This window comes from Crassostrea angulata, chromosome 2, assembly GCF_025612915.1.
Source record: "Crassostrea angulata isolate pt1a10 chromosome 2, ASM2561291v2, whole genome shotgun sequence".
NCBI lineage: Eukaryota > Metazoa > Mollusca > Bivalvia > Ostreida > Ostreidae > Magallana > Magallana angulata.
The window spans coordinates 51,498,239-51,517,729 of NC_069112.1; the positions used below are offsets into that span (position 1 = coordinate 51,498,239).

The 19,491-nt window shown below is 31.5% G+C and overlaps 1 protein-coding gene across 1 annotated transcript in view; it reads right to left on the reverse strand.

Moving 5' to 3' along the window:
* Window positions 1–19,491, reverse strand: part of LOC128174456 (uncharacterized) — a 44,464-nt gene that overhangs the window by 10,067 nt on the left and 14,906 nt on the right. The window contains exons 2-6 of the mRNA XM_052840011.1: window positions 17,421–17,610; window positions 17,230–17,340; window positions 16,171–16,228; window positions 15,562–15,761; window positions 15,157–15,261 (exon numbers count right to left, since the gene is read on the reverse strand). Of these exons, the coding sequence (XP_052695971.1) occupies window positions 15,157–15,261; window positions 15,562–15,761; window positions 16,171–16,228; window positions 17,230–17,340; window positions 17,421–17,610 (664 nt within the window). The remainder of the gene's footprint in view (window positions 1–15,156; window positions 15,262–15,561; window positions 15,762–16,170; window positions 16,229–17,229; window positions 17,341–17,420; window positions 17,611–19,491) is intronic.

Here is a 19,491-nt window from a genome sequence, read left to right on the forward strand (position 1 = left end):
ATATATCCTATGACATAAAGTTGTATATTATCATAGGATACAACATCGTATGTTATATCATTTTATTGAGTTACATTATATCTTACAATACCGTATGATATTAATATTTGATTATCAAATAATTTTTAACATATGATATACGATAAAACCACACAACAGTATTTATAATTATCCAAGATCAATAACTATGATTTTCATATAATATGATTAAGATTATGCTCCGTCTCGGTGAGCTTTGTAATCTGTGATTATCCATTTTTTTTAGCGTATGAACTGGTGTTATTAGTCCCCTACCGGTTTTCACCGGAGGGGACTACAGCTTTCCTCTGCGTCCATCAGTCCGTCCGTCCGTCTGTCTGTCCGTCTGTCTGTCCTTCAGTTTTCCACACTTTTTTTCTTTATGCGTTTGAGGAATAATATGAAATTTGCTGAACAGCTTCAAAATGTCTAACTACAGATCAAGTTTACACTTTTGTAGCATCTGGTTGACATATTTTCGAGAAAATTAATTTTTTATATTCTAATTTTTTAATGTTCGGGTTCGATATTCTGCATAACAGTGCATTGTTTTCACAATTTCCACAAACTGGTAGGGGACGTGTATTGCTTATGCAATACTCTCAGAATGCTTGTTTATTAAGGAAGAAGTCCTTTCAGGTTTTCGACTTGTCAAACGTTAATTTGATTAATTGTTCATTAAATCAAGATGAAAAGAAATTCAAATAGTATATTTTTCTTTCTATTTTACTATCTTACAACTTGGCAAAGAAAAATTAATCAATGTTTAAAATCTAACAAGGGCTATATTTTTGTCGATATATTGGCGTAGGAAAATACCACGTATTTCGCAATTCAGAATTGCTGCAGAATAATGAGATTGTTTAAGCTTTTTAAAAACATTAACATTAATGTTGGATTTTTTTTACTAATGTGAACTAATGATTTGATACTTGGGTTTCAGCATATGTTTTTAAAATATTATTTGTCTATCAAATTACATTTTTATAAGCTTTTTAAAGCACCCATTCTATACATTAATTTTTATTAAAAAATCACTAAAATCAGTTCTTTTCTCTTACGAAATGGTCAATATAATAACTTTTCTGTCAATTCATATCTTTATATAATGTCTTTATAATACATAAAAATCAGAAATATTTGATTATTGGACGCATAAAAAAATAATCAAAAGTAAAGAAACTTCGGGCTAGGCAATATCAATTTTAGTATTATAGGCTGATAGACATTCTGATATTCTATCATTTCATTGAAGAATAGAATATTCAAATCTTAAACAAATATCTACAGAACTATAAAGAGCTACACTTATTTTTATCATCCTTGAGGGAAAAAGGTAGTGACCTTGACCTGACCTTTTTGCGAAGACAAAAAGGTTAAATTTAATTAAACTGATAGAATAATTTGGTAATATGATCCGTTTGACTGGGTCAAAATTTCATGAATTTCGTATTATAAGAAGTATGTTTGATAACGAGAAGACTCATTCCTTAAAGCTGTACTGTTTGTAATTTGCTTAAACGTTTGGGACTTTTTTACGACAGCCTTTTGGTAGCACTTTTAATCATATTTTGTCGACAAATTTGTTGAAAGTTCTCTCCAGGTTTTTCCCAGTCGAGCTTTATGTGGTGATAGAGTTTAGTCGACGGTCGTGGAGAACTTCCCGAGGACTAACGTGTGGGCGAGTCGACTGAAGCATGGTTTTTCATAGACGATGTGACATTTGGGCAGTACATTTGTCGGGGCAACAGCGTATATTACAAATATTACAAACAGATTTAGAGCCACTTAGTTAGCACTGAGGATATCGAGAGTTACTGTGGGTGGATTCCACCTAGAATATAGATACCTGGACCTAGGCAGCATGAACTCTCTCTTATTTAAATTTATTTTGTATATATATATACATATTTTTGTTTTATATAAAGTTTTAAAATTTAAAAAACCCTGGTGTTTTACTGATTGAGCCAAAGAATTTCGTTACAAACGGTAAATAATACAGAACCTTGTGCCTGTTTATTACCCGCTCATTGTATAAAAATATCGATCAATGCATTTTTAAAGAAAAAGGAAATAAAAACTCATTTTTTTACAATATAAAAAGGTTTAAATTATCACAAGAAGTCAAGCTGTTTTGAAAATAAACTACAGAATTAAACTTTAATGGACGATTAGAGTTAGTGAAATCGTATTTACTGGAGGATTACACGATGTAAAACTCTTTTTAATCAAAAACCAAAAAACAAAATTTTTACGTCACACCATCTATTCCGGTTTATTTTACATATACAATGTACACAGTGATCTGAATAAAACACCGATTTATGCCTTTCTGTAACTCAGGTAATCTACTGAACAAAATTGATAAATAAATGTTTAGGTTCACACGTTCATCTAAAGAATAAATACATGCATTTTTATTACAAAACTAACAGAAGTCATGTTCAAAGTTTTTACTCCAAGTCGAGTTATTATACCCGCACTTTCTAAAGAAAGTTCGGGTATATTGTTGTTACCCTGTTCCGTCCGTCCGTCCATCCGTCCGTCCGTCTGTCCGTCCGTCCGTCCGTCCGTCTGTCACGTTTTACTTTCTCAAACTGCTCTTACATCTTATAAACCAGCAAACTGAACTCTTGGAGTTTGATTTTGGGTATCATGTTGTTTTGTAAAAAGGTTTCAAAAATTCTCTGTTAGTCCTGGGGGTCAAATAATTGGTAAAAAATGATGTTTTTCCACAAAAAAACCTTCCTCGAACTCCTCCTACATTTTCAACAGTAGACAAATCATCTTTTGGAATATGTTTTAGGGTATCCTATAGATGCGCAATAAGGTTTCGGAATTTTCAATTTTGTCCTGGGGGGCATTTAATGGCTGAAAAATGACGTTTTTTTTTTACAAAAAAACTGGTTTCAAAAACTTGGCAGTAGCCAAATGATCTTCTAGAATATGATTGGGGGTGTCATATTGAGGCGTGATCAGGTTCCAGAATTTTTTTTTTTATTAAGGGGATCAGTGGGCAACAAAAAATGACGTTTTTTGGCCAAAAAAATATGGTTCCCAGAACTCCTCTTACAACTTTTTGAGTAGCTACGTCATCTCTTGGGATATAATTGGGGCTGTCCTATAGATGTGCAATAAGGTTTTAAAAATTTAAATTTCATCCAGGGAGTCAAATAGTAGCAGAAAATTGACGTTTATTACTAAAAAACAAAACATTGATCCAAGAGCTCCTCTTATGATTTAATGGATAGACAATCATATCTTGGGATATGATAGGGACTGTTATATAGATGTGCAGTAAGGTTTTAAAAAATTAAATTTCATCCAGGGAGTCAAAAAGTAGCAGAAAATTGACGTTTATCACTTAAAAAAAACATAGATCCTAGAAATCCTTTTATGATTTAATGGATAGACACATCATATCTTGGGATATGATAGGAACTGTTCCATAGGTGTGCATTACGGTTTTGAAAAATAAAATTTAACCCTGAGGCCCATTACCTACCGGTACATACCTTTTGATGCCCTTTAAGGATCAAGAGTATATATGGTTTAGGGGTGGGGATCTCAACCGTTTTCGAGATATTCGTGCACTTCCTGTTCAAGGGGGGGTCATGACCACCCCAGGGCCCATGACCTACATACCGTTTGATGCCCTTTGACGCAAGGAACAAGAATATATGGTTTAAGGGTGGGGATCTCAACTGTTTTGAAGATATTAAAGGACTTGCTGTTTGAGGGGGTCAGGACCACCCACAGGGCCCATGACCTACATAACATTTGATGCCCCTTGACATCAGAAACATGAATATATATGGTTTAGGGGTCATGATTATAACAGTTTCTGAGATATATAGTAATTTCAAATTCCTGGGGGGTGGGGATGACCCCAGGGGTCAGATCTAATAAACCCTATATATATCCAGTAACAGCCAATATATGATTATGAAAACCCTATATTATTATCTTTGTCCGTTTTCAAGTTACCATTTACAATAGAGTCTACGATTCTTCCTACAAGGTTCAATGTTAGACCCCACACCCTTTTGACAACTCCCTCCCCCAAAAAATGGTTGTCTAACCCAAAATGAGAAAAATCAAACCAGGGTGCACAACTAGATATGCAGGCCTATCATATCCTAGAGTTTTGTACAATTCTGTTCAGCCATCTCTAAGAAACAAGTTCAGAGCAGGAAAGAAGAAAAAGAAGATGAAGAATAATAATTAATACATGTATTAAGAACCGTACAAAAACAATAAGTCTTCAAATTTCATTCGGGAGACTTAATAATAAAGATTAAATAGAGATAGGATCATCAAACATCAATAATTTAAAGATAATAGACAATTTCTGATTCTAAGGGGGTCAGGATGACCCCATAGGGTCATGACTTACATGCCATAATGATCTGATGCGCCTGCATGACCTAAGGAGGAATTATATCTTTGGATTAAGGTGGGGATGGTTTTTATGATATTTAATAATTTCAGGAAGAGCACTTGGGATTATGACCTACATACCATCTTAAATGCCTTGAACAAAGAAACAATAATATAATATGTACATGATATATGATCGATCAATTTTAAGAACACAGATATAGATCAACCATCTGTTTTGTAATACTTCCTATGTATATATACATGTATATGTATTAGTTTTTTTCTATACTATTCATGTTTATGACTGTAGTATGGCTTAGTCTTATTTTAAATTACATTAAAAAATTGTCAAATATATGACTTGGAACCCCCACTCCCAAACAAACTCAAATATAAACTGTTCCCCCCCCCCCCCCCCCTTGTCGAATGATCTATTAAAATCAAAATATAATTTGGGTGTCTAAAAACTTACATAAACTGGTAAAAAATGTTATTCTTAAAAAAATTATATTACACCTTGCATAATTGACAAATGATCTATTGAGATATGATCAGAGGTCATATTTCTACCTTGGGATCAATAAGTAGTATTCATTGACAAGTTAAAATTAATAACAATAAATTATTCAAATTATAAATGTTTATATCCACATTCACCCCCCCCCCCCCCCCCAATCTAATCTGGTTAAAAAGATTCAGTCTTCTTAATACATTCTTACATGTGTACAGTAGCACATTTTAAATCATTTCTTGATTGCTTTTTCTCTTGTGATTAACATTTTGGAAATTGCTTAATTCAATTTTTAAGATTTATAAACAAAATGTTATATGCATCACTTCCATGTGTATTCGCCTATTTGGGGCAATTGTAAAGTCTCCTAAACAAAGCAGTGACATATCATAAGGCTATGAATTACCCACATGGATCAAACACTACTGTATAACATATGAATAAGATAAAATACATTATTATGGGGGTTGGGGGGTTAAAGACAACACATGGGGGTCATTAATGTACTTTACACCATTTGATGCATCATGCATGCATAATGACATTAGAAGATATTTTGTATTTTCCTGTTTCGTGGGGTCAGAACAGTCCCATAAGGTCATGACCTACATTGTATTTGATGCATTATAATACATTAGGAAAGAAATACTCCTTCCTTCCTATTATAACTCATATAAATTGATAAGTGTCTACACCTACTTACATGTAATACACAAATTTAATAAGAAATTGTTTATACATGGTCAAAATTGGGTCAACTCAATAGTGCATGATCATGCAGTCTGACAAATAAAAAAATAACTTTTGCAACTAAAATGACAGAAACTTTACAAATGCGATAGGATAGGTAACGATGATAAGCTTATTTAAATATTAAAAGATGATGATACAGTATGCTGTCAAAGGGAGATCACATTTAGAAAGTGAAAGTAGAACTTATATATGCATGCTGGCATCTCATTATATTGCGCTACTGCTACTACATGTATTATGCTTACCTAAATTGGTCAACATCATAATGATAATCCAATTAAAACACAATAATGAATTCCTTTAGCTGATATTAACTAGGGGCCTAATCCTTTTCTGCATACGGAAAACACAGACATGTATGTATGGGTGTTGCTAAAACGCGGAACGAAAAACGGAACGGAAAGCGGAACGGAATGGAAAATAGCATCACGTTTATCGCTTAAAAAGGGTATAGACTGGCCAGAAACGATTAACTTTGTATCTTTTATTTATATCTAATGAATGATTATCAACATGTTGTTATCTTATTAATATTCATATGAATGTCTATCAATTATAGCATTGTATTCATTCGGCTTTAGTTGAGTACGAAACGGAAAAATCAAATGTATACGAATTGCGAAACATTTACATGATTAAACGAGTAAATTAGCTATAACTTTTTACTTATTTTTCTTATTTGGTATTGCTGGCATATCAGCGTAACGTACGCAGTTAGTGAAAGCGTTTTATGCGTGTTTTGAGTATTTTTATATTTCAAATATGATGATGTACATGTATATACTTACATCAACATTGAATTGCCGGTGTTCTAGACGATCTTTTATCATACAGACGATACAGTATCATTGAGATGGAAGAAAAAAAAAACCGTAGGACTGACGACATTAAAAATCAAAATACAGAAAACATTAAAATATACCCGGTAATTTGTGAAACTAGCAATTTGTGAAACTAGTATTTTTAGCAATGCAATTTTGTTTACGTTTGCATTACTAAGCAGTTGTTTATTCCAGCCGCTATAAACATATAATCCGAATAGAGAGCTCTAGACGTTGCCTAATTTGATTTTACGATTATATATTGGGACTATAGTATGTCGATCCCAAAATATTCATGCAGCACATTTGGACGATTTATAATGGAAAATGTTGACATCTTTTCTCCATTTGGAAGTCACTCAGAAGACCTTGCACAATTTTTCAACACTATAATCCGGGTCTGTTGAAATGCAAAACCCCGTAGACTTCTTTGTTTTTAGCCGTGTATTTATACCAGCTGATAAGCTAGAGAGGACGTTTTAAAGAAAGAATAATGAGAATGTGTAATGCTTCTAAAAGAGAATCGCTTGAACCCCGAGGTATATATAAATATACAGCAAAAAGTGAATCGAGGATATTTTGGGACAGAATATAGTGGCCAATGCATGTACTGTTAATTTTGAGGAAATAAATATTCTTGAATAAATAATCTAATATTGCTAATCTTTCAAAAAAAAAATAAAAAGGTACATAAAGTATATCGTTTTAGCATGATTAACAAATCTATGAGGTAAATAACATTATATAAGATTTTCCGTTTTCCCTTCCGTTCCGCTTTCCGTTCCGTTTTCCGTTCCGCGTTTTAGCAACACCCATGTATGTATACACGTGAACCCATCAAATCGAAGAGCTGGGTAAAACTAGTACCCGCTAATGAGACATGCAGACCTGTGTTGTGTACGTAACTTCAGACAAAGATCAGTCATTTGTAACATGCATGTATTTTTATGACCTATTCTTCAAATCCACTTGCACTATTTTATTAGGTAAATAACAGCTTTAAGGTGGTGCAGGACACCTGCATATTGTGATGTACATGTATACTTTCTATTGAGATAAGCAATAAAGTATATCAAATATTGATTAAATATTTACCCCCCCCAAAAATGTTACCTAACATTGAAGCGCAATGGGTTTGAGCGTTTACAAGTCTGTAAGAGCATTGGGGTCCAAGGTGTATTTTTGGTACTTTTACAATTGATATAAATGAATTTTCATGGGGAGGGGGGGGGGGGTCTGGACCCCTCACTCCCACCCCTTCTCTAAATCTGTGCACACGATGATGTTCATGTAGGCACACAGAAGCAAATCTAAAACCGGCAACCGCCACGGGGAGGGGGCATAATTTAATTTTTAATTTTGTTTATAATAATTATATAGACCATTATACTTTCTATCACATAAAATGTTAAGATTATTGATTAACTGAAAATTCAATGCAAACAGTTCTACCCCAAATTGCACATAAAGTGCTGCTCATGTCACGATGTGTATTATCATATGTGAAGGGATCTCATCCTTCAGTTATGAAAATTATGAATTTTAATTGTATTACCGGAGCTTGCATATAGCCTTCATTTTTAATTAAACTGGTACAAAACAGTGTTATTTAGGGGCAAACACATGGTGCGGGTATTACTGTCTAATGACAGCATCTAGTTATTATTGTAATCGGGGTGTTTAAAATACATTCTCTTGAGTAGAATAAACTATGTCGAAATAACGACGGCACACATTTTCTACGATAAGTACTTAGCATCTGTTGATAATGTTCACAAGTACGCGGAGATTTCTCCGACACTTAACTCCGCTTTAAGATTTCAAAAGACATGCTCTGTTTGACGATGGTATGAAATTTAGTTGAAAGTCAAAACTATGTAAAAGAACTTGCCATCAAGAGGAAATATCATGATTTGCTTATACTGATGCTACATTTGTATGTTGATAACACAAACCAGAATAGATGGTGTGATGTCATAGTTCAATGGCAGCGTCCATTATAGTGGCGAGAAACTTAAATTAAGCGATCGATTTTCTTGATTTATTCAATGTTCCGAGGGTTTTAATGAAATACAATTTACAGTTATAGTAGATGATAATTATTTGATTTATTTTAGAACATATTTTCATTTTCCTTGCCCTTTAAAAACTTCAGTTTCATCTTCTTCCTAGCAGTTAATAGATTAGCTGGTATATATATACCGACTCTACTTAACAGTTTTCGATCGTAAAGTTTTTTTTACTGAAGGCCGAGTACGGTTAATCTTTATAAATACATGCATGTAAATTGGTATAAATTATTAAAACAGAATGGACACGTAATATTATATAATAATGAATTGATGGATAAATTTCATTATAACTAGCATTTATAGCATAAAGGTGGCTTAAAGATCGTTTAAAGCTACCTTTAAGGTAGCTTGCGGGTTTACCTGCTTGTGAAAAAACCTACCTTGAAAATTTCTCCACGTGATCCATAGGTTTTATAATTTTATTTCTAAAAATTTATTTAAGATTCGTCTGCGCGGTAATAATGTTATTGTATTTCAAATACAGTGTCATTAATAAAATCAAGCAACGCCATTTCAATGAAATATATAGTAAAATGCACATTTTAACCGAGAAACGCATTACAAAACTATGCTCCAAACTTTTAAACGATTCAGACGAAATTAATCATTCTCAACACAAATACAGAAGAGATAATTATGAATCAATTCATAAAAAAAATATCAGTATGTGTTCTCGGCCAATTTTTGGCAAAAAAACTTTAAAGATTTAAAAGATTTCTCACAACCTTATATTTTCATTACGACGTTAGCCTGACGTCATCATTTCCTTACTTCTTAGAACACCAAAATTGAAATGCATTTATTGACAAGACTAGCTGTTTAACACATTTTACAACATGTAAATGCTTATTAGACATTATTGTGAATGTTAGCAAATGCAGTAAACGTAAGGCTGTAAAGATACAGAAAATTGCTATTTTTGTTTTTATGAAACTCTGAGTCAATCATTGCAAAAATAAAATGCTAGGCAACTACTGACATTATAAGTAAGTAATCGAATAAAACAGTTATCTCAAGCCAAAAGAAATTTAAGAATTTAATCGGTAGTACAGATAATTACGGAAGTTATAATTGTAAAAAAAAAAGCGAAGTTAATGCATTTATTCTATTTAAAACATGACTTTAAATGGAAGAGTTCTAACGCAAACTCATTCTTTATCTTTATAAAACAAAATGTGACAATGTATGTGACATCTTTAAATTTTCAGCACTTGATATTATGAATCTTTGTATAAACAGTCATAAACCGCATATAAGCTTTTTAAGATATTTTCTTTTATACTTCTAAATATCTCATTTGTCATTTAAAAAAAAAAAGTTTACTATGACGGTCAAATCTTTACATCGATTCCTATTGTGACGTCAGCAAACCTGCGAGCTACGTTAAGCATCTTAAAGTAACCTTTAAGTATATCTTAAAGATGATCATTCATCCTCTGAGAAATACGATAAAAATTCAATGTTAGGTAAACAAAGCTCGAGTATTATATTTGTTTTCAAATAATATAAAGGAAGGAATTACAATTTATTAATATTTCTTTGACAAAATGACGCGTGGTAAACAGGATAATATGATCAAACTTGTTCTTAAATAGCATCATCAACAAAAAATGTTACATTTGATTGTAACTTATACCAATAAAACACATATATAAACAATAACAAGGCTCGTTTACAAAACGAAGAATTTTAAACTCTGTATCTTGCTTGTAACTCAATATTTCATCTTCAAACTTTGACGAGGCATTTCAAATATATATCAATATTAACCATTCTAAACATTAAAATCGAAAAATGAAAATTGAAATTAACGTTAATAAATTGCTAAATATTTATGAAAAATTACCTTTGTCTTCTTCAGTCACTGTATTATGTTGATTATACAAGTTTTCCAACAGTGGAACCGCTGCATTAAGGGATAAAGAAATAAAGTTTATTGACATTTAAAAAAAATCTTTTTGGTCATACACAACTGATCACATTTGAAAATTTTCTGGGCAATGTTGCAACTATTAATGATACAACGCCGCTTTATGATTGAAATATCATTAAGCGTTGCAAATGCAAGGCATTATGCTATAAATTATCGCAAAAAAGGTAACATTTGATTGCAACTTAATACCAATAAAGCACATATGTAAACAATAACAAGGATCGAGCTTTGTTTAAAAAACACAGAATTTCAAACTCTGTTTCTTGCTTTTAACTCAATATTTCATCTTTAAACTTTGACGAGGCATTAAAAATATCAATATTAACCATTTGAAACATTTAAGACGAAAGATGAAATTTGAAAACTTGAGCTCAAATCATGATTAATTCCCCTTTAACGTTAATTAATTGCTAAATATTTATAAAAACTTACCCATTCCTTCTTCAGCCACTGTATTTTGTTGAATATACGAATTGTCCAACAATGGAACCGCTGAATTAGGGGATAAAGAGATAAAGTTTATTGACATTTAAAATAAAAAAAATTTAAGAAAATCTTTTCTTTGATACCTTTATCAATAAAATTTCAGCCGGATCTACTATTTTCGGCTGTTATTCTCAAGTATTTATAGAACAGGAATTTCCAAAATAATCACTGTCAACAAAATGTACAGTTATTATTCTTTGATTGTACGCAAACAAAATTTAACTATCTAAATAAAATGTTGAAAGTATAACCCTGATATATTAACAAAACACATCAATTGATTCCCAAAACAGAAAATAAAAGGTCTCCTAACGATGTTGTCTGTTTAAATCTGCTTAAGGTTACAGTCAACATTTCCGCCGAGGCTGGCTGCTCCAAGAATCATTAAATACATGTGTTCACTGCCACGGTAACATTGCTGTTCAAGTTTATAACGATTAAGAGTTTTAGATTATCGTAAATTAAAATTCAGAATACTTATGATAGCGTCGTTATAGCTTGTATACCCTCTCGATCCTTCATTCAGCGTGTTCGAATGCAGATATATAACCCCCCCCCCCCATTTAAGTTTAATAAAGAGCTTGAAAAATAAAGTGGAAGATAGTTGAAATCGTAAATCAAAGTACTGATAGTACTGAAAAGTGCTAACCCAGCTTCTGTTTGTATACTAGTATAAAAGATATATGTATATAACATTCATCTTCTGTATACGCAATATATTTCCTCATCACTGCGTGGCAGCCCCTGCAATGATGTATGTATGCCCCGTACAATAAATCCACAATAGCTCGTACTAGCCCGTGCAGTTATGTGCACAAACTCCGGAAACTGGTTCCCTAACCAGTTTAAATGATGTAAACTTCTGCTCATAGGGGGCGGTTATTCTTTGCACCGGAAGTAGTAGTCTAACGACAATAAAGCACTGAGCTATGCTTAGCGCTTTAAAAAGTGTGTAAAAGGTTATCACCAAAGTGATAGATAAACAGTAAAAAATAGAAATATAAATAAAAATAAGAAATAAAACATATGTAAAAATCGTACTTAAGCAGACATGCGCTTTATGTCTCTAACTGGAATATATAAACCAAACAATGGCAATATTTTCATTGAAAAATTGCGGAATACGCTCGTTTAGATGACGTCATACATGTAGATAAACAACTATAGGACATCGATAACAAATATCAAGAATAAAGTGACAGGCATCCTCTGTATAATGATTTAAGAGGATTTGCTATTTAAAATACTTAAAATTGGTGGTAGATATTTGACCACATTAAATATAGTCCATTAAAAAGAAATATGACACCACAACACTACAAGCAAACTGTTAAATGTCTAATCTTATAATACTTTTGGCAATTTAGTATATTCTGTATAATTTAACAAGAGAATGTAGTGAACTCATCGAAATCTCAGCATGAAACATTAGGTTTAAAATGATAATTGTGGTGCTATTACATTGCAAATTAACGCATATCATTATATTTACATCAATCGAGTATTAATCCCCACTATTTCTTACGGGAAATTGTAGCTTATTCATAGCTCTATAGAAACAGCGACTGAAACTGACAGGAAACTGACAGGACTGAAATCGACACGCTCTGTTTATCAATTAATTGAAACCTTTAGTGACCAAAGGAAAAGCACGCACTGCACGAAATCATCATCATGATGTCAGACTCCAAGTCTCACAGTAGACGACTTGGATGTTTCTTCTAGCTAACGTTAGGTACCTATGTACATTAACAGTAATTTAGTGAATTTTAATTACTTTTTATAATCAATTTATTATTCACGTGATCCTGTTCCCCTTTAACAAAAAGTTAAAATTTGACAAATGCTAAATAAAATAAGACAATTCGTTTCTTGAATGTGCGAATTTAGTTTTAATGCATTAAACGAGGAAGTTCAATTCATCCTCCCCATTTTTTTTTAAATTCAGTACTTTATCTGAAATTTTCATTTGGGTCAGTGGTAAAAATTGTAGTAAAACCAAAGACCAAAACTTAGAGATACATGTATGGTGTCCTGAATACCTACTCACTGGTTTAAGAAACTAATTGTTATCATTTTCCACTTAACTGCAACAAAAAGAATTAAGGCCATGAGCATAAATATATCATCCGATTTAGTTTAGATTTAGATTTTCTCCTTCTCAGTTAAATATCCAGCTATACAGTTTGTTTGTTTTTTCAATTTTAAAGAATATATTAAGAAAACAATTAAGAAAAAAATCGGACAGTGTATCTACGAAAATGAAAAAAAGTATGGTTCAACATTTTTACATTGTGTCATTAAGGGGGCATACATGTAGTCACGATTTAGGTCAAAATTTATTTTTAATATTCACAAAGCTTTAGTAAGGCATTTTAATTAGGCAACCAAAATTTGAGTGTCATTTGTTGAATTATAAGCGAGTCACAGAGCTTACAATTCTTTGCTATGTAAACAAAGCTTTTGTTTACATTTGGAATGTTGAAGTGAAATTTCAAGTTTTAGACATAAAATAAATGTGTTAACCGTTAGGAACTGGTTATTTATGCTTAAAATGAATAAGAAGATAGACAAATCAGCTTGAAAAAGATATTTTACTGGTAAATTGAACCTGTGTACACAAAAACAGGGCACGAGCCTTGTTTACATGACAAAGAACTGTGAGCCCTGTATCTTGCTTACAACTCAATGACTGACTCTCATATTTCATTTGATCATGCATTCTTGAAGCAATGTAAATAATAAAACAGAAAAAAAAAATTTGACCAAAATCGCGGCCATGCCCCTTTAATGTGTAAAGCGCAGGATAGCATCTAGTTATGTCCTTCGTGTATATCTAAGATGTAGTCAAAATGATGAATAGTTGCACATTTTCTCACAGATTTTAATGAGGTAAAATGTCATTGTGAGCGACGGCTGCGGACGTAGTTTTCTATTTTAAAAAAAACTACTGAACAATTGGTGTCTTCTGCTCATTTTTATGAAAAATACACTTTTTGAGACGTCGTTAAAAAAATGCTAAGTTTAAGATTTCAGGTAATCTGGTTTAAATAAATGTTACATTTCAATTTGTTGTGTAATTTGAAACGATCGTTTTAAAATAGGGAAAAAAATGACTGATACTGTACATACACATACTTCTTTATATCACAATTCATGTATGCCATTATCTATGAAAGTCCCTTTATCTGCTTTAGTTACAATAATCGCACTTATTATTTTTTTCGACAAGACCATATCTATACACATTTTATAGCTATTAACAATTCTTCTGCAAAAATTTTTTTTTTTCATACGAATTTTATTTAACAATATAAATCTGAACACAAGAACTTTAAAAAAATGCTTTACTTTGTTAAAATTTCTGTTTTATTTTAATTTGCCCTCAGAAGAAACGTATTCCCATTTTTTTCTGAAATTAAAGCCCCCTTCCCCCCCCCTCCAAAAACCGTCCATGCAAAAAAATTCCCCTCCCCTTTTGAACCGATTTTATCTTCAATTGATAAATCGCTTAAAAGTATGAGTCGTCACTCTATGTACTTGTATATACTACTGTTATTTGCAGCGCTCTACGGGAAAATAAGTGATTTACTATGGGGCGTTGCATGCAACGTACACACTTTCGGGAAGCGCTTTATTCCGTTAAAATTCCTGTAATAGTTTTATTTAAACAATAACATGGTTTCTATAGTGATTCATACGGGATATAAAAGTAGCGATCTGCATAAAAATACATAATCCGCGTTGACGGGATGCAAAACTTTTTTTGCAATGATCTGCAAAAAAAAATATTTTGCTTTTTATAATTGAAAAAATATTTAAAAGAAATAATTCATACAATGGTAATTCTGATGAGTTAACCCACCATCTGAAACTCACCGAAACTAAACTTCACAATACTTTACAAAAATACGCGTACAGTAAATTCAAATGTGTTTGCCCTACGCGTACTGTATGAAAACTCATGACTCACATTACGAGAAATAGTTCTAGTATTATTTGTAATGGCATCAAATGCAAGGTCAGAATTGTCCCTCTATTCACTTCTCAGTTTTCGACTCATATTTGAATTTTCAGTCGATGTAAATATAGTATTTGGAAATTAAACTTCTGACCCATTACTATAGCATTTGTGAATTTACGATGATATATACAGTGTTTGAGAATTTGATGCCAAACCTTCCTTGGTTGTATCCACAGTATATAGCTTTAGGTTTTCAATGAATGGATTTAGTTCGTCGTTATTAATCTCTATATCAGGCTCTTTTTTCCCCTTTAAGAAATCTGCGAAGACAAAAAAGAACGACAAAAAATATAATAACAAATATCTTGCATTGCAGAGTCAATTCTTCCAATAAACTGTGTTACTATAGGATTGGTTTGATATATAAATATCTCACTTAATATGTATTTACGAGATACAATTGGATCATTTCGATAATAGTCACCAAATTTCTAATAATCAAGTTATTTGTTTTAATTATTAAATCCTCATTGACCAATACAGATCCCGATTTAATCAAAATTCATAATTCAATTGAGCTTAGTTAACAGAGGGGAATGTGAATTAATTAACAATCGTACTTCTTCTTCTACGGCAGATATACAAAATGATGGAGAATGACACAACCAAAATGCAGATAACTGCTCCTAAAAGAATCTCGATGAATCTGTCGTTGGAAAGCTTATTCTGTACATGTATATGTTTCGTAGTTTCTTTGTATGTTATAGTAGAACTGTCACTCCATTCCCGGTAAGTTTCCTTTGGATAAGTTATTGTTGTGCTTTTAAAATAAAAAACGTGCTTTTAAAACAAATTGCACTTACACATTTTTATTAACAAGGTACATAAGCTTATTTCCAAATTATTTCCAAATAACTTCGAAAATGCTACACCGTGTCAATGCGAAGATAGTTACAATTAATAGATATATGGGTAGGTATGTTCAATTAACATCTCAGGGCGAAGGTAAATACAATGAACAACACAAAGCGACAACCCTATCTGTTCACTTTGCAGCATGTAAAACATATTCAGATTGAAACCTCAGTATTAATAGAATACACATATATCAAAGCAAATCTATGATAAAAGAGAAATTCACCGACCGAGAAATTATCAGCTCTTTTAAACCATTTTACCATAAAAGTATGCGATTGTTAAATAACTTTAAGAATTAATATGCATCTTACCTCTCACAAGATGGCTCGGCAAGGAAACATCCATCTTTAATAGATATACAAGTTGGATCTGTAAAAAACAGTTTAATCTATTAAACTGTTTTATCCAAGTCACTTATGCATGAGTAGGTTTTTATGTAATTTATAAAATTGAATATATCTCAAATTTAAGAATTTTTTAAAAATATATTGGTCGTCTACTAGGTTCAACATGTTGCATAACATACAAAATATCCATTTCAACTTGTCAGAATCAATTCATTCTTCAAAATGTTTTCATCTAAATGACTTTAATAAAGTAAACAATTCGTAATGTACAATATCATTTGAAAGATTTCTCTTTTTTATCCACTTTAGTTATGTCTTGAAATCTATCGATAATGATTGAATATTAATTATTTGATGAATTAATACGTTCATTTAACTATTCCATTAGGACGAGGAATGTGTGCACCCAAGTTTGTTGGTTAAATCATTTTCATTTTGACACTAGATTTCAATTTTGCCTTAATATTAAACCATTTTCAACAGCCGTTCAAAGATGGAAAAAGAAGTGTATCTCACAAAGGTGTTTGGTGTCTTAGACAAACTACCTAGGCGGTCCAAAACAAGTAATTATGTGATTTAGTTCGATTAAAAAAGAATTCATTTTAAAATAAAATTTTAAAAAGTTGTAGTTTAACAAAGATTAATTAAACTTTTGCCAAATTGTGAATTTTGTATGGTTATGTAACAGTTACTGTTATTCATTAAAGTGATAATGAATTGAATTTATTTTTAATTAGGACTGTCCTTTATAGCCTCTACATATTTCTATACATGTAAATGTAATGGAGTCGAATAGTTTACAATTCATATTGTTCATGTACTTAATAGATATTTATTAGAAAGTGCGTGCCTGAATATTAACTTTTATGCATAACGCAATATTATATGTTGAATTGTTTACATCATAACGTAAGAGATATTGCCTTGCAATTCAACTCCTCTTTCATAATTGCTTTATTCAAAAAGAATTGATAGATCGAATTACGAATCATTTATTAATAAACAAAAACAATGTGAACTTACAATTATATACTTCAGATGTAAAGTAATTGGAATCAGGACATCCATATCTGAAGTGACTGCAGTTGTATGAATATACTCTCGAGTATCGTTTGTAAAGGTAAAGGCATATGCCTGAAAACATAGGATTGTTTAAAATAAAATTTAGTTTACATTAAAATAAGGTGTTGCTTTACTTTCTTTGGCTGGGTTACCTTTTGTAATTAATATCCGAGGATACACGTAACAAAACTCTAACAGCTCTGTGAAGTTTTCGTTAGGTAAACATGTGTAGCCATTACTCTGGGTACAGTTGATAATAGAAGATCTCTCGTTCCACTCAGCATTATTTCGGGGACAGCTTTCAGTTGAAAATACCGGGAATTCATAGCCCTCAAGCTTTCTCTGAAATTAATGTCAATTAATTTAGTACACAAAACTTTATATTTACATTCCACATTTTTTTTGCTTGTAAAGTGTGTTGAAAGCTACGTCAGTTATAACACTGTAATGCACACAGGGTACTCAAAGGTTAAAATGACGAGTTTTATAATGACGTCACAAACGTTGAACGCTGTTTACTTCAACGTCACAGGCGAAAATCAAAGTTCACGCTTGCGGCTGTTACTGTGGCTCTTCCATTAATATGAACTTACCCTTAGGAAAAGATAGGAATTTAAAGGTATAAATCACATTTGCAGACAATGCATGAAGTTAAATTAATGAAAATATAAGCATTAAATCATGATTCTTTTTAAGTATACAGTCTCATAACTGCAGCGATATTTGCATACAAATTTTCATAACGCGCTAACACTCGTTATGAAAATATATCTGCACACAGCGCTGCAGTTATGAGACTGTGTACTTCAAAAAATCATGATTCAATGCTATATTATGCACTAAACTTATATATATATATATATATATATATATATATATATATATATATATATATATATATATATATATATATATATATATATAGGTAAATCCAGAAAAAAATCACAGTGGTCGGATAAGATATAGAAAACTTAAATGAATAAAAACACAAAGTCCGAGTAAAACAGAAGCGCTTTCATTTTCATCTTCAGATGTTTTACAACTGTTGTAAAACATCTGAAGATGAAAATGAAAGCGCTTATGTTTTACTCGGACTTTGTGTTTTTATTCATTTAAGTTATTTATATATATATATATAAATATATATATATATATATATATATATATATATATATATATATATATATATATATATATATATATATATATATATATATATATATATATATACATATATATATATATTAAAAAAAATAACAACACTAATCGCAAAACGTAAGAGCTTTCATTTCTTCCTCTTAAGGAATGAATTCAAAATTTATTTGTTTTATACGATATAAAATGGTTTGGGGCAGTTTAATTACGCTTATAATTAAACTGCCCCAAACCATTGCGCTTAATAAAAAAGCGTAAACTGTTTCAAACATTTTTATATTGTATAAAACTTATAAATATTGAATTCATTGCTTATAGCGAGCGCAGCGAGGCGGCGCGAAGCGCCGCTCGCCTAGTGAGCTCCATAGACAACGTGTACGAACTGAGAAAATTCGAATTGAAATCTGCACATTGTTCAAAGAAATGTTTATGAGGCCACGTGAAAAAGTTCTACATATCCCAGTAATCCTTTGCGGTGCATAGCGATATGGTGGAACAGGAAGAGTTTCGAAGGAAAATTCTTACCTCGTAATCATATACATCTATTTCATTTATAACAACTAAAATTCTTTAAAAACACTAAAGTAAACAACACATATGCTTACGTTAAAAAACTGTACCTATCTGAATTTTTGCTGACATATGACGTCATTTTCTTTCCCGAATTATTCCGACAATATACAAGATCTGTCGAGCGCAAAAGAAAGTTAAGTATGACGTCACAGTGACTTCGCGCAGGTGAATCAAGCATATATAGGCCTACTTGGTGTAACGTGTAGTAAGTACTCAGTATTCCCGAGTACCCAAACTCCGTCACCATAAGCAGAAAACCTCCCGCGTTTCTCTGTAAATTATTTTTTGTGGTTTTTATCATTTGCAATCACTAAATATAATCTGAAACAATATAATTTATAAAATTATTAAAAAAAAATATTTTAATTTTTTTAAGGAATGAATTCAAAATTTATTAGTTTTATACGATATAAAATGGTTTGGGGCAGTTTACGCTTTATAAACCGCGGAGCGGTTTATCAAAAAGCGTAAACTGTTCCAAACCATTTTATATCG